Source organism: Gadus morhua, chromosome 19 (genome assembly GCF_902167405.1).
Source record: "Gadus morhua chromosome 19, gadMor3.0, whole genome shotgun sequence".
Taxonomy (NCBI): Eukaryota; Metazoa; Chordata; class Actinopteri; order Gadiformes; family Gadidae; genus Gadus; species Gadus morhua.
The window spans coordinates 20,329,758-20,346,933 of NC_044066.1; the positions used below are offsets into that span (position 1 = coordinate 20,329,758).

A 17,176-nucleotide genomic window follows, 5' to 3' on the forward strand; every position below is an offset into this window, starting at 1 on the left:
TACCACGTGACGTGATACATTTGACTTAAAGACACAGGTGCTGTTTTAAAATAAGTAAAAAAAAGTATAGGCCGTAAAATATTATTTGATATAAATATTTGATATAAATTACAGCTTTAGTATTTTCACTTGAATATCATTTGAATAGGTGATTTTCCCTTTATGAGCTAACAAAGTATATTCCTGTTCATTTCCTTCCCTTCAAATTTCTCCTACACTTTGGATGTATGCACTTTTGCCCTATTGATTCCTACCCCTTTTATTTGAATACTGTCAGTGTCAACGCAACTCGAACCACACAACTCTCCCAAGAAGACAGCTCTTCTGAGGAATTAATTTGAACTCTGCTTCCCACTACCATGCTAAAGAATGCCTCTGTCCATTCACGTCCTCCAGATGTGTGTGCAGGCGTGTGTGTGTGTGTGTGTGTGTGTGTGTGTGTGTGTGTGTGTGTGTGTGTGTGTGTGTGTGTGTGTGTGTGTGTGTGTGTGCGTGCGTGCGTGCATGTGCATGTGCAAGCGTGTGTGTGGGTGCATGCATGTGCGTGTGTGTATGCATGTATGTGTGTGCATGCATGTGTGTATCTTTAATGATTATTACCCTTTGGGGGCAGCCTTTGTGTATGTCACAGAATTGAATTAGGGTTGCATAGATGTGTGTGCGCATGCCCCAACTTCCCCGAATACTTGAGTAAAGTGTTTTGGCCTATGAGCCGTGTTCCGCTGTGAATCCTCTAGGTACTGAGTAAGCACGCGTTGTTGGCCGAGAGTCCATTAATGAACACTTTCCAGATGTCTGTGCTCTTCATTGATTAAACACTCGGAAATAGGAGAACAGAAAAGGGAGATGGAGGAGATAGATGGACGGGATAGGGAGAGAGAGACGGACGGCGCACACGGAGGGGATAGATGGACGGATAGATAGGTTATTCTGATGTAGCGGGTCATGTGAACTGTAGCTCAACCGGTCCCACTGGGTCCTTTGTTCCAGCAAAGCAAGAACAGACAAGTGCTTTATCACACACACACACACACACACACACACACACACACACACACACACACACACACACACACACACACACACACACACACACACACACACACAAAGACATGTATAGACACACACACACGCTACAGAATGACATCCAAACACACTTGAGTGTTCTCTCTCTCTCTCTCTCTCTCTCTCTCTTCTGTGACGTTCATACAACTTATCCATCCTGTTCTTCCGTGTGTCAGCTTTGTTTTAAATTAAGTGTGATACTTCTATTACAATTGGCCTCGTGCCCAAATCCGCTGACTGGGAAACCGTGCAACGCCTTTCCCACAAGGGGCGCCGAAGGGGGTGTGAAGCCCTTTCTGTACAGGCCTGAACCTGTACAGAAACCTTTGTTGGAAACTCTGAGTTTCCAACAGAGTAGATGGGTTCCAGTGTTATTCTCAACTTTTTTCACGATTAACTTAGTGAAATTACATTGTGGGCGTGAGTCTGCCATTTTGTTTCGATGAAACTGAAAGGATCGGTGGGTTGGATGAAGACTGACAGCCTATTATGAGTAAAGATAAAAGATTTTATACAGCCATATCTGGTCGTGTTTCTTGCAACATTATATTTCCATGCTTCCAAAGATTCAGATTGCTTTATTTATCCGAAGGGAAATAGTTCCTCAAGTATTTATTGTGCTCCTTTCAAGAATATAGTTGATTCCACTTATTTGCTTAAAACAAAAACAATAGGCCTACTTTATTTTCTTCATCCAAAACCTCCATTGAAGCTTTAGTGACTTTAATTAGTATAATGTTATACATGTTAATACTTGTAATGATCAATCTATGCCTCGATGATTTCAAATCTGGTAGAACTCGAATGATTCAAGACGCACAAAACGTACAGAACGCAGTGGGATCTCCAGAGCTTTCCCTTAAATGCCATGATGTAATATCCTCCCCTCTTTCTTTCGCTCTTCCATTCTCTCGCTCGCTCTCTCTCTTTGACACACACACACACACACACACACACACACACACACACACACACACACACACACACACACACACACACACACACACACACACACACACACACACACACACACACATATACTCATACAAACAGACAGAGAGAAACGCATGCGCACACACACACACACACGCACACAATCTCGTCCGTCCTCTCATCTGAGACTGTAAATAGTGTGGCCCCTCCCTCGTTCCCCACATAGGCTGGGCCTAACAGCACTATTGCGAGGGCTTACATTAGTCCCTACATCTTGGCCATTGCCTCGACTGCTAAAAAAAATAAGGCTGCGAATCTAACTCGTACCAGAAATTACCCTTTTTTCCATCGTGGGTTTTCTATCGACTAGGACCCAAACAAAGTGTGCTGCACAGTGAGGTGCAAGCAACGTTACAATGAGTAAAGTCAACGCATGTTTGAAGCGGAGCTTCATAATCTTGACATGTTTGATTGGGGTAAGTCCATGTCTATTTGCTTATCGTTAAAAACATAGATAGAACATGTAACCCATTCCAACGAGGGGTGTTGGTGCGAGTCTGCGTCTCTGCTGGGATACTTTTGATGATGCATTCAGTTTGTTGATTGTTGTTGATCTGGATTCTGGAGCATTGGACTCATGTTTCAGCCGGGCTGACACAGGATCACTGCAGACTGCAATAACAAGACAAACATCAACAAACAAGCGAAACGTTTAATGCGGTAAAAATAGAAGACGCTGTTTAAAGGGGAAAGTTGCTTGCATATCCCGTCGAGAGCCGTGTTTTAGGGTATTTTGGAACATGTTGGACCACCGCTCCGAGAGTTGATCAGAGTTCGTTCAACTTTGATCAGTCCACGTCAATCCATTTATTTTAAAAAAACTTGCAAGTAACTCAGTGGTTCTCAACTTGTCCAGCCCTATGATGACCCACATGTGTTTTGGTCATTAAGTCACGACCGCGAACAACAAACACATTCTGAATCAATCAGCATTCCTCATGTAGGCCTACTTTTAAACATGAAGCCAACAAAAAGATGTAAACATTGAGGATGAACTCTATGAAATAGTAAGGGGATTCCTTCTAAAGTTTAAGGCTAGGAATATGCCCTCTAGCCCCCTCAAAAATGTCCTTAGTTGCGATTACGACCCATTAGGTCAGGACCCATCTTTGGGTCCCGACCCACCAGGTCAGGATCCATATGTGGCTCCTGACCCTTGCTGTCTTACTAATGTTTACCACTGTTGTGTTACAGCTCCTCAGTGGCCTGACTTTCGGATTTACTTTGTTCGGACATGGATTCTTCCATTCAACCGAGGAAGTATGAATCTACAGTGATTGTCTGTCTGTCTATCTATCTATCTTTCTCTCTGTCTCGCTGTCTGTGACCTAAAGGATGAAGTTATCATTCATGTTTATGTTATTTATGTTATTACAAATGTATTATTCACATAATCACTACTTATCTATCTAACAGCATAGTTCCATTTAATGTAAATAAGATGGTCTAAACTCTAGAGCTGGCCATAAGTTTTAGAGCTGTTCAACTCTCAAAGGAAATGTTAGCCTACAACTCGATCACTTAATGACTGCCCTTGCCCCCATCGACATGGTTCCACTGAGGTGTCAGCACAAGGTTTCAGGAGCTTGGCCTGTGATTGGTACTTTGACACCATATCATCTCAGTGTTTCCCCCAGAAAATGTCTTATGGTTGTGCCTTATGGCACGGCCATTGTTGTAACAGTATTACTGATGCATTATTGATATTTATTTTTTACACCTGATGGAAGTATGTTTTCTTTCCCTACGAGAGTTTTCTACTTTGTTAATGCATAATATATATATATTTTTAATATACATTGGTAGTCAAGGCGCTGCCCTATTATTGTTAAGGCGGCCGCCTTAACAACTCAGTGCTGGGGGAAACACTGCATCTGATGATAATCCAACTCCAGTTACCCACCCATTCTCTCTCCCGCCCTCTCTCCCTCTCTCTCTCTCTCTTCAGATCGAACACATGATCGTCTTGATCACGGTGATGTACGCCGTTGCCGTGGCGACGCTCCTCCTCGCCGCCATTGGGGTGTACGGCGCCGCCAAAGACACGTCCTGGCCGCTCATCATCGTGAGTAACCGGGCGTGATATAATACTGTACGAGAGCAGCAGTACAAGGGGATCTGTGTATACCAACGTGGACGATCGTGACATAAGCACGGAAAGGGTTACGGGTTAGATTCCCACCGGGCCCACCTAGGGCTTTTTTTTTTTTTTATGTTTTATAGAAAGGCCAGAACAGCTGGATACATATCTGTATATTATTTTAGATTGGAACATTTTCTTTTTGACCATTTTGTGTATTTCTTTAAGGTGAAATTTCAAAGTTCTCAGTTACAACGTTTTTTTTTGGGAGGGACATGCTGAATAAATACATGTTTCAACATGTTTTCAAACTAAAAAGTAAGAAGTAGAATGATCGTGATTTCAACATTGACCAAAATAATCGTGATTATGATTTTGCCCATAATCGAGCACCCTTTATGTTAAGACAATGCTAAGACATCTGCGGTCACGGGCTGTGTTCCATTTGGCTCACTTGATCCCTTCTTCCCTATGACCTATACGGTGAACACTACACTATCAGGTGAACAAATACAGGGGGCATTCGGACCCTTAATGCAATTCAGGACCTGACCTGTAAGCGGCCATTCAGAGAAAAGCCATGCGCTCTATGAAGTTAAACGGGTCCTGCAAACATGAATCCCATATAAGGGTGGATGTTAAACAGATGCACCCCACAGGGAACGTTATTTGAAAGTGTCAAGGGATGTATATCTACCATAGAGCCTTTCACAGAGGGGCACATCAAATCGTTGTTTACATTCCTCCACTCCGCGAAGTGGTTGTAGATAGATTACCTTCCAGAATTGTTATTTGCATCTTTTAAAATTGCCATCTTTGCCTTCCCTCTCTCTCTCTCTCTCGCTCTCTCGCTCTCTCTCTCTCTAGTTCTCAACCGGAATGAGCCTGACCGTTCTCTTTGTGGCCTTCGACATCATGGCCATTGTTGTCTTTAAAACCGTGGTAAAGAGTGTTTCATTGTTGTGAGTGAAGTACTGGAAGCCGTCCCTGTTTACCTTATAAGTATAACTATCTATTAATCTGAAACATGACCGCGCTGAGCTTACGTTTGTCACAATTGTACCATATCCAGACGCTGTACTTGTTTTATGAAATGTTATTGGCAGCGTTATCAAAAGTGATATCAAACGTTGCAACGTGTTCGCTACGTTCTCAGAGACTGCCATGCGCTGGATTTGGTGCTGACCTGAAACGTATATGACATTAACTTCCCTTTTGTTTAGGCAGGCTGAGTCAGCCTGTGTTGATCACGCTTTAACACTGCTATAAAAATGTGTGTTTTCCATATGTGTTTCCAACTGTCTAAATAGCACATGCTAAAGTGCAGTTTCATCGTTGTCCAAAAATGTGTTATTTAACTGGGTTTAATAATAACTCTGTTTCTCTTCAGGCAACGGACATTTTGTCGACTGAGAATCGTGGGCACTGGGTCACGCCATTGGATACGGCCAACGGAACAAACATAGCGGTTCTCAACGAGTTGCAAGAAACCGTAAGTCCCCAAGTAATGCATTTACCGTCTTTCTATCTGAATTATCTGTGTGTATCTGTGTGTCTGCGCTTGTGTTTGTGAATGTTGTTTGTGTGTGGATGTGAGTGTGTGTCGCCATCGCCCCATCCCAGGACGACACACACGGGAGTCCAGCCTGGGCATCTTGCACATGGCCCGGAGATTTTTGTCATCATCACCCCACAGGGAAGAAATTATGTATCCCGGAGAACTGCGATGGGCAACACTGATTTATAGAAAGGGCAGAACAGCTGGACACATATCTGTATATCATTTTAGATTGTAACATTTTCTTTTTGACCATTTTGTGTATTATTTTAAGGCGAAATTTCGAAGTTTTCCGTTACAACGTTTTTTTTGGCAGAGACATGGTGAATAAATACAACATGTTTTCACACTCAACAATAGTCGTTTGAATAATCGTGATTTCAATATGGACAAAAATAATCGTGATTATGATTTTTCCCATCATCGAGCAGCCCTACTTTGCGGGCCTCGAAGTTCGGTCCTCTTTGGGAATAGGTGTTAGGAGGGGGAGAGAGAGGTCTGTGGCTTCTCATCCTCCCGGCTTGTCTAAATCTTCTGTTGGTTACCCTGTCCCCTCGCTAGGTCATAAAGGTTCCCTTCTCGTTTGGGAGGCTTGGGTGTGTTTTGGGTCCACCAGGTTTAAGACCTACTCATCTCATTCGTGGCCTATGGGGATATCATCAGGGCATTGATGTATCATTTCCTTACTGGGTGCTAATCCTTCATCAGCTGGGGGGCTCTTCTGACTGTAAATGTGGGCCAAGAGTGAGGGCAACAGCCTGGCTCCCCTGGTTATAGTATCTATAACTAGACTGTCTCCTGGGTCGCATTGATGTTTAGTGTATGAGTATTGCCCTAGGTTTACCCAGTGACATCCCTCCTTGTCTTGGCAATAACAGTCATCGTTCCTATGTGAGGAGCATACGGTCTCCATGTCTAACGGTCTCCCTCCCTCGTCTGGGTGGGGTCCTGCGCTCTCCTCGTCTGAGCTATCCTGGGGTTTCTGGGTCAACTTTCTATTGCCTATATCAATTGGGATTGGATCGTTATGGTGGTCTTCTATGACTTGGTCAACCGCTTCCTGATATTCTACTGCCAGCGTGCTTCCTACATATCTTATCTTAAGTGGTGGGGTAAGTGGGACCTTTTGGGTTGGATTGTCTGGTTCGCCTAATGGGGGCCATTCTTCGAAGGGATAAGTAACGACTACATTGGTCATGCAAATGAGTCACCACCAGGGGGCGTAACACTCTACTACATACCGGCTACCTCTGTTTCGGCCGCCTCTCCTAGCTGGTCCGATATTGATGTCTGCCATTCCTCCCGCTTCTGTTCTGGGGAGTTCCGTAGGTCCATTGGGCTGTTTGGGCTTGGTTAGGCCAGTGATCTCGGGTTCTCCCAGGGTGCAATTGTGGCCTGTATCCATGGGTACCAAGCAGGGCCGCTGCTGGCCGTTTCGGTTCCCTAAGCGAGCGGGGGGGGGGGGGGGGAAGAGAAGAGCCCCTTTTTACATATTAGGTAAAAACATCTAATTTGCTGAAATTGAGTGATAGGTTATACAATTAAGAACAAACAACGGTGGGCTTCTTCATAACTAATTTACATATTTTTTTAATTCATTAATGTATTATTATTTATTTTTTTACAAACCTTAATTTTTGGTGCCCCCCTCAGGTACTTGGTGCTCTACGCACTCTGCGTACTCTGCGTATAGGGAGCGGCGGGCCTGGTACCGGGGTCGTTTTGCTGGTCATATCTTAGGTATCCTGGGTTCTCTTGTATGCCAGGATACATAACAGAATGTCCAAGCTGCTGAAGCGTTGCTTCCGTCTGGTCCTGGCTGAAAGTGAGGATAGGACCTAAATGTCTATCTTTTTAAGGGGGGTGATTGACTCTTTTTAAGCGTCAATCACCCCTATTTCGGACCCGCCCGGGCCGAGGTTTAAGTGGCGGGATGCCACAATACCCACACCATATCAATAGGGTCTTTATTAAGGGCCAAGTCCATCCTCCTATGGTGTACTGTATATCATGCTCTGTGCTGTGGTTAGGGCAGCTCGGCCGAAGTTCAATTTGTGATGATCCCTTTAATTCCAGCCCCCACCGTTGGCGGGCGGACATATTTGTACTGTTTTCTGGCCTATCCTTTGCCCAATGATAGATAGTACCTGGTACAGTATTGAAACAGTACACTCCTTCCTGTTCTCTGGTATCATTTGCCCATCGACTTCATCTAAGAGCAGTTTCTTCTGTGGCTATCGAGCCCTTGCTCCCTAATAGATCTGATGCTATAAAATTCCTAGTATAACCGTTCTCCCCACAATATTTAGCCTTAGCCTGAGTCATTCTCTCCCCCATGCATGAGGAACAGAGGGTCAAAAGAGGGGTACACACCATGGGGATGTGTGTATGGGGTCCGCTGGCCACTCAGGGGTAGAGCCGTGGGATCCATCCGCCTCGGCCATCTGAAGAACGGGGTTAGATGTGTCTCAGAGTTACTGGTTCCCATCAGTGTGTGTGTGTGTGTGTGTGTGTGTGTGTGTGTGTGTGTGTGTGTGTGTGTGTGTGTGTGTGTGTGTGTGTGTGTGAGTTTAGCAGTGTTGATTCCCGCCTGCCCCACTTATTTGGAATGATCCATTTTAAACAGCACAATATAAGTTTGCATTTGTATTTCATTGTGTGTGTGTGTGTGTGTGTGTGTGTGTGTGTGTGTGTGTGTGTGTGTGTGTGTGTGTGTGTGTGTACGTGCGTGCGTGCGTGCGTGTGCATTCAACCTCTCTAGCTGATGTGTTGCGGAGTGGATAAGGGCTACCAGGACTGGGGAGACCACATCCATCACACCTGTGTCTGCACTGAGGACCTGCCTGAATGTGTGGGTATCTATAAACTCGTCCTAAGCATATTTCTCAACCAAAAGCATAAAATACTTCCTTCAATGTTTTCAAGAAGTCTATATGAATATTGAATATCGCAGCCTCTTTGGCCTTCACCGGTGAAGAGACTCAAGACGTGACCATTCTAACGTATAGTTGGTTCTTTTCAGCGACAGATGCGACTAGGTTACCCATTGGCGTGTCTCCATAAAATGCATGGTAGAATAGTCACTATCACCTATGAAATAACCATATTTCGGTCGATTCAAAGATTGAAAAAGGATTGTTTGCTTTGTATCTATCGATATGTTCATCTTTACTGTGCAATTCAATCCGTTTTTTCACTCTCTTTCTTTCTCTTACTTTTTTCTTTCATATTGGTATACTCTCAATCATTTACTCCATAATCCTTAATTATGGATTAAATGATCCATTTATGTAACCATCAATGCTCTTTGTGTTTTCCAGATTCCAGCTCCTAAGAACAGCAGTCTCTATGACGGCCAAACGAGTGGAGGGACTATTATGATTTATAAACAGGTAATAATATATTTATTTTATATGCAAATATACATTACCCTATGAGTTTGTTGCATAGCATGTGTTTATTTCAATGTTATTATAAAGTTATATCATCTCATTGGCTTCAATGAGACTAACAATACATTTAGCCTTTATTGCAGAATACTATATCCATCCTTCACATCATGTGCATATATGATTGAATGATATGTATGTTGAAATTGGAAAATAAATCTCCATATTTCTGCTTATGTTCCAGCCATGTATTCCAGCCCTGGTTTACCATGCCCATTATCTGATTGATACATTGATAGCAATATTATCAATGGTCTTTATATTATTGGTAAGTACTTTTCTGGTCCATTAGCAATGTCTCTCTCTATATATATTTTATATATTTTTATATAAGTTGACAATAAGCATCAAAGGAGGTACAGAATAAGGGAATACACAACTTAAAATGCATTGATTCTACTCCTGTATTCATCAGAGGTACATACATATTTTTTTTGTATTAACATGGACAATAACACCAATATCAATAACCTGGTCATCAACACGTTTGATAGAATTAAGAATGTATACGCCTTTTTTCCCAATATTATACTATATTGGACCAATATTTGTCCCAATATTAGAATATTTTCCATTTGGAATAAAAAGTTAGTATTTTTTATACCAGCATACGAAAATATACAGAATGGCCACTGGGGGGAGCCTGTTGAGCCAATAATGAATAGCTGGAACAGGGTCTGACATTTGACCTGTAATCGTTTCTCTTTCTTACCACATGTCCACTTTATGACCCAAACCAAAAGGAGCCCTTCGGTTTGAAGCAACACCCCAGAGCCCCTTCTGAAGTGGATCCCATTTGTTTATTGATTTATGGTTTAAATTGGTTATTCATCTGTTTGTTCCTCCCTCTGTGCTTTTGTCTGAAACACAGCTTTAAAAAAGGAAATTACATGATATCAAACTATTGTTCTATTTTTCCGTAAAAGAAAGCAATCTTTGACTGGATCTCACATTGAAAGACACATTGAAAAATTTGCATCAAAAAGTTTCACACAAAAGGTCCAAAATCGAGTATGCCTTATTATATGAGCCTGACGTTAACAAAAACACGTCATTCACCAACTGTTCTTCCGCTCTTACTTTGAAAATATCGCAGTAAAATACACAAGGTGATGACATTTTTGTTGTCATTTTTATGTCCCCAGTCTACCTCTCTAGTGCTCGCCATCTTGATTCTGGTCCAGCTGAGGAGGAAACTGAACGTTCCTCCGGTGTACTACAGCGCCGAAGCCAAGGCGGGAAACTATTCCTCTCTAGGGGAGAACGGCGACATTGAATGATGTCATCAAACAAACTGGTTTTCCAGTTGAACACGTTGTCGCCAAATACAAAGGAAACACTGATCTATTCGACTGGTTAACAGATCAATGACAGAATGTACGGGAGATGTTTTGATCCACATCCTGCTCTCAGGAGCGAGGAATGACAATGTTGACTGTTTGCTGTGGATTTCATGTTTGGCATGGTTTATTTGATCAATTATACGGATACGAGTGTAATGAAGTTTGTGGCGTTTGTTTTACGGTGGTTTGGTAATAGGAGAGGAGCGATTGGGATGTGCCGCACTTTGTTTTTACTTTGTGTGTTTTCTATGCACTTGTCATGTTGTGTATCGCTTTAAGCTTTTTGTTTTGTTTTTTAAAAGATGAGGGAAACTCTTGAAGACCAAGCAATTAAGTAGCCAAAAAAAGTGGGATGAAATCAGCACTGCATTCTTTTTTTTTCTTTCTTCAGAGGTTGAAAAATGTTCTTTTTTTAATCTTTCCGTTATTTATGTATAAAATATATTTTAGAAAAAATGAAAAGGACTTTTACAATAGATGTTGCAACTCCAACATTAAATTAGGAATATATCAATTACTGCATGAATATTAACCAATGTCTTACTCAACCTATTCATACATATAAGTCAGTATTCACTGTGAATGTGCATATTGCAAATATCTCTTAACATGATTGTGATCCTATAAATTGTATTTTTCATAAAATAAAAGACAGAAAATCCAATCCTATATTTTTAGCGAGATGCCATTTATACATTGGGCCAAATATAATGGAGAGAGTTGAAATGTAGACACCAATCAATGCACTAACCCTAACCCTCATTGATACAAAGGGACTAATTGATAACTAAATCATAACTTTCCCACCCATAGCCTTTTATTTATCCAATGCTATCCGATACTCCTCACAACTCAATGCAAAATTACACCATTTCCCAGAATCCTGCAGTTCTAGGGCACTGCCGTCAACAACATCTCTGTGACAATGCGACCACGCATTGTAGCAACAGGTGCAGTAGAACGAGTTCTGGGTGGGTGGAGCCAAGAGTGGGCGGGCGGGACTGAGACCAAGAGAGAGTGAGGGTGCGTGTCTGTATGTGTGTACACAGGAAACCTCATGCGAGTGAAAAGGAAACCGCCGACAAAGAGGGGAGAAGATACCCTGAACTAACCCTCAGCCACGCTCCACAGTGGAGGTGGACACCAAGCTCGTACAACCCTGGAGAACACAACTTGCAACTCATCAAGTTCACCGTTGGAGTGATGTCCTCTTGAGGCGGGAAGCACTAACAGGTTTATTTGGTGTGGCTGTGTTCTGTTTTTTTCCTTTACATGACAATAGGGAGACAGGACTTCCTGGTCTGATCTGTATGGGTTCATATGATCTACCAGTCTGTGCCAGAGACGAGTCACCCCAGGGGCTGGTAATTCTGCTTTGTAGGCCAGTGACGCTGTAGCCGTTGGAAGAAGAAGAAGAAGTAGAAGCAGCCTGTGCATTCAGCACCTGAGAAGAAGGAACTGCACTGAGGATTGAATTGCTGCTCTGAGTTCAGGAGAATCTGTTTCGGTGCAAAACAATCGTTCTTGAGGTCCACCACCCTACCTAGTTCACAACCTTCTGACAGGCCTTTAGTAGACGGAAACCACTCTTGGATCTACTTGGGAGGAGAAGAACCCAAAACAAACAATCCTCATCTGGGTTCGGAGAGAAAGGCTTCCCAGGATAGTCCAGGGTCTTGCCTCGCTGCCCCATGGAGAGCCCGGTGCCGCCGGACCAGGACGAGGCATTCGACTTCCTCTTCAAGCTCATCCTCATCGGGGACTCGGACGTGGGGAAGACCTGCGTGGTGCAGAGCTTCAAGTCGGGGCTGTTCTCGGAGAAGCAGCAGAACACCATCGGCGTGGACTTCACCGTGCGCACGCTCGACATTGACGGCAAGAGGGTCAAGGTGGGTCTTTAGGTAAAGGTTAGGAGTGGCTCGCAAGGACGTCGGTGGGGTCAGCGTGGGTTGGTGGTCCCTAATGTGGGGCATGATAGAAGCCAGTAAACCAGACAAGAAGCAAGGTTCTAAAGCCTCAAGATAGACTTTTGACCTCTGCACTCTTCACATCAAACACCTGCTTCGCTGTGACTGATGCCGAAACTAATTTGGGTGGATACACGTTTTAAATGAGTTCCTCATTTCAAAGCATAGAACAGGATCTTTATGACCTTGTAATGCCTGCAGCAAGGAGAAAGCAGGTGATCATTATCAGGGTTTTCCAGGGTATCGGTTTGCATTACTAGGGCAGAGTTGGGAAACAGAGGCACACACACACAAACGATTGTGTGGGAGTTTCTCTATCATTCGTCTGGGGGATTTCCATTTGGTTTAAAGTGTGAACTGGCAACATAGATCTAGGCATAAATCACAACATTCTGGATATTCTTTCCCTCCAACAAGGGATGAGAGAGGGAACGCCCGCTCTCGGTTAAGTTCCATTCAAGACGCACACAAGAAATCAAGTCAGGCCTAAAGGCCGCATGCACTACCTGCTGTTCAGGTTTAACCGCAACACAGAAGTATGGCAATTGTCTCCAAGGAAATAAGCCTGGAATGTGCTTTCACTGTCACCGGAGACAGGGAAGCAGAGGCACATATAGGTGAAGCACGGTGATGACGCAGGTCAGGAGTCAATTGCACCAATGTGTACGTTTCTAAAAGTAGGTTTCCTTTTCGTTGAGTGAGACCAAAGCAGGGGTCTTATATTTTCATGTCATTACTGACATGTAAAGCTAGGGAGGACACAAGATGAGATATAAACAGTTGAACGGCGAGGAAAACTAGGTGGCGGTCATTCCCACGTGCATGTGCTTGGTGCAATGGCAGTTAAACATTAGCAGACTTTCATATTTCACAACACAATCGTAGCAGGCGAAAAATGCATTATTGAATGTCATTTCTCAATCTTATCTCTCTCTGGATCTGGATCACTCTCTCTCTCTTTCTCTCTCTCCTTCCTCTCTGTCTGTCTCTCTCTCTTGCTCTATCTCTCTCCCTCTCTTGCTCTATCTCTCTCCCTCTCTTGCTCTCTCTCTCTCTCTCTCTCTCTCTCCCTCTCTTGCTCTCTCTCTCTCTCTCTCTCTCTCTCTCTCTCTCTCTCTCTCTCTCTCTCTCTCTCTCTCTCTCTCTCTCTCTCTCTCTCTCTCTCTCTCTCTCTCTCTCTCTCTCTCATATTTTCTGAAGAATTACTCGTTGGACAAGTTGCTTCTCTGCACATTTGCATTTGAGACCAGTGGGACACACACACACACACACACACACACACACACACACACACACACACACACACACACACACACACACACACACACACACACACACACACACACACACACACACAGATGCAGTTACCTGGCTCCAAAGGTCACATGGCTCCAGGTTAGCTAGGGACAGCAACATATTCAACGTCCTTCCTTAAGAAGGAAACAGAATTTTATTCATCAATAAAAAGTAATTGCAGTAACTAAATTCAATTCGAGCGGTTGATCGAATGTTACTCTGAACAGCTACTTGACAACTGGTTGTGTGTGCGTGTGCGTGTGCGCGTGCGTGTGTCCTCCTAAACAGATGCAGGTTTGGGACACGGCCGGCCAGGAGCGCTTTCGCACCATCACTCAGAGCTACTACCGTAGTGCCCACGGGGCAATGATTGCCTATGACATCACCAGGCAGGAAACCTTCGACTCTGTGAGACATTGGATCCAGGAGGTGGAGACCTATGGAGCCACCAACATAGTCCTGGTTCTTATAGGTGGGTCCTCATATAACTTGTCTGGAAAGTCGAACCTCCCCGTGTATTTTTTCGATTTCAAAGCGGCGTCTCCGACATGCGCATGCCTACAACCAAGAATCGCAACGAGTCGTAAGATGCAGCTCGGAGCGACGAAAAGAAAGGCATATTCTTTCTCCACAAAAAGTTTCGAGTGCATTCATCTGTTCTTTTTGTAAAAATATACCGTCCAGTTCGTCGGGGGGGGGGGGGGGGGTCACATTTGCATGTGACTGCATGCAAATGTGTCCACAGACATGGTGACTAATGCATTATTGGCCCTTAACACTTATTCAGAAACAACACTGCCTCAAAAGGCTATTGGCTTAAGCAACAACAGTAGAGGTGTCTAAACGTTGCAAACGTGCAAAAACCTAATTATATATTTATGTGGCGTTCAGTCCAATGCTTAGAATATCTGTGGCATTCAGTAGGCCAATGCTGTATAAAGTATGTGTTTCTTTCTGTTCAATAGATACTTTATCAATCCCCTGTAGGATAAATGTTTAATGTTTCTCCCTATAAAACAATAGCGGTAAAAAAAAATTGACAGTAACTAAGTAAGTCAAACCGTCCAATCTGAAGGCTCTACTTAACCACTCCCCCTACTCACTTCCACCAATGCAAAGCGAACAGAACTGAGTAGGGGAGGGCGTAGCCTAACTAGTTTGTGAACGACCCATAGAAACGCATCGCAAATTCAATGTGAACATGTATGAGGCTTTAATAAAATCCCGGACGATTTTGAAATTTCCTCACACATTCTTTTTTAAAGTGTCTCAAAAAGAGGGTCCGGGCAAAAGAGGACCTCTGGTCACCCTACGTACGGGGAACCCATTTGATTCCTTCCTGTTCCACTGTTAAATAGCGGCGCAAATTGGTAATTTCAAGATAGACTTTGTTAACTTCTCTGCGTGAGAAATACGAAGTGTGGCGTGTGAGCGTGCATGGGTTGAATTACGTGTTTCTCACACCGAATGCAAGAGACTTGAGAGCCCTATTCCTAGCACATCTTATATTTGGTGTCATGGTAGACTTATACACAATTAATGTAGCATGCATGGTGATGATGATGCATGCTTTTTTGACCTCTTTAAAGGGAAGTCAAGAAAATTGTGGTTTGTGGGGTTGTTTGCTGTGTCGTTTGAAACAAAAGTTGGCCTATATTCAATGAGGAAAAAGAGACAGACGAATGAGATCACAGAGTCATCATAGTAAAATTCATAGACCTACAGGAAACCATGCACATTCCATTATGTGCCATATTATTTAAGAAGCGAGAGAGTAGCGCGTTTTCACCGACAGGCTCAAACTGGATTTGTCTCCTCTTTTTTGGTCTCCAGGCAACAAGTGCGACCTGGAGACCAGTCGGCAGGTTGACTTCGAGAAGGCCTGCTCTCTGGCCACCGAGAAGGGGATGCTAATGGCTCTAGAGACCTCAGCCAAGGTATGATGCGCGCACACACGCACAAAGTTACTCCTAAAATACTATTTCAGCATCATCATTTATCCGTTTTGTGTGTGTGTGTGTGTGTGTGTGTGTGTGTGTGTGTGTGTGTGTGTGTGTGTGTGTGTGTGTGTGTGTGTGTGTGTGTGTGTGTGTGTGTGTGTGTGTGTGTGTGTGTGTGTGTGTGTGTGTGCGCGCTAATAGAAAAGACAAAACGTGGACGATGCCTTCATGCTGATGGCCAGGGAACTGCTTTTGCGCAACGGCATGAGCGTCCAGCAGGGGGTGCCAGCGAGCGAGCCCCGTGGGCTCCTCCGGTCCAACTCTCGCCCGGTGAACGGCACCTACCCTCCGCCGCCACCGGAGAATAAGTCGTGTTGTTGAAGTGGGGATACGAAAAAGGACGATGGAGGCAATGAAAAAAACAAAAAACAATGGATCAAATGTATACTGGAATTTAACAATTTTTGAAGAAGAAGAAAAAAAAGAGAAAAGACTGGACGATATCGAGTGCAAGAAGAGGAAGAACGAGGGGTATTGTTGATAATTATAGCCCAAGTTGCATGAAACTTCGAAAACAGCATCAAGTATTTTAAACACAGCCTTACACTGATGTGGAGCTATTTTTGTAAGCCTATGCATTAATAAATTGTACCAACTATGTAGACTCGTGGGACCGTCCAGATATTTAAACTCGCGAGATTGGGGTGGTCTCACGAGACTACCAGATAAGTGTTTGGCGGAACCCAGCTATAATGTCTCGCTGCGAATTGTGGACAATCCAACGTCCAAGTGCTGTCACGTGATTCCACTTGCCACCCCCACTGACGTCACTGGCTAATGACTGAAACAACCTAATTGTGATTGCAAAAACATGCGTTTGTGGAGTGAGTTTTTGATGGGTCCACTCCTTAAGCCAGGGGTGTTTCTAGGTGTCTTAAACATCCGGGGCTTAGCCCAGACGGAAAATGAAAATGCCAAAATTATTCTATGCTTTATTTTGCATGACATTTTTTTCATAATGCTTCACCTAAATAAACAAAATGCACAGTTTATTATAGCTTAAAATAGCTACCTGACTGCTGTGCTGCTTATCCCCGAATGTCTAAAGTTCCATTCAAGTTATTTCAGAGTAAAATTACAAGTGAGACTGACTTTACACACACACATCTGACTGGGGATAGGATAAGTTAATTCACTTGAGGTGCTAAAAAGGTTATGTTTTTAAACTGTTTATTCTCTTGCCATAAGGACTATCTAGACTAGGCTAGTACTTATAATTATAAATATTTTTACTTACATTTATTTTTTTAACCCAAAAATTATATTCAGGGCTAATTAAACACAGGGTCTATGATTAGGATGTAGCGGTTCAGGTTCTGCGTTCAGGGCCTAATCGACCAGGTAAACACGCATCCTGCCGTCCTCCGAGCTCCAGGAAACCAAGTTCCAGGTGGTTAATATTTAGCTCAGACGTCGTTCACTCAA

General features: G+C 43.5%; 2 protein-coding genes across 3 annotated transcripts; both read left to right on the top strand.

Moving 5' to 3' along the window:
• Positions 1–2,196: 2,196 nt before the first annotated feature.
• On the top strand, positions 2,197–11,157 carry LOC115532119 (tetraspanin-8). Of its 2 annotated transcripts, XM_030341660.1 has the most exons (9): positions 2,197–2,474; positions 3,253–3,318; positions 4,007–4,123; positions 5,006–5,080; positions 5,529–5,630; positions 8,458–8,547; positions 9,017–9,088; positions 9,330–9,413; positions 10,291–11,157. In XM_030341660.1, exons 1-9 carry the CDS (start codon positions 2,415–2,417, stop codon positions 10,423–10,425), a joined length of 801 nt encoding a protein of 266 aa, XP_030197520.1. In that variant the 5' UTR covers positions 2,197–2,414; the 3' UTR covers positions 10,426–11,157. The 2 variants fall into 2 exon arrangements, with proteins under 2 accessions (XP_030197520.1, XP_030197521.1); XM_030341661.1 differs by lacking the exon at positions 5,006–5,080.
• Positions 11,158–11,498: 341 nt separating this feature from the next.
• LOC115532120 (ras-related protein Rab-19) lies at positions 11,499–16,351 on the top strand. The gene is made up of 4 exons (XM_030341662.1): positions 11,499–12,377; positions 14,040–14,223; positions 15,585–15,688; positions 15,893–16,351. The coding sequence occupies exons 1-4, from the start codon at positions 12,180–12,182 to the stop codon at positions 16,070–16,072; spliced, it is 666 nt and encodes a 221-aa protein (XP_030197522.1). The 5' UTR covers positions 11,499–12,179; the 3' UTR covers positions 16,073–16,351.
• Positions 16,352–17,176: the final 825 nt, after the last annotated feature.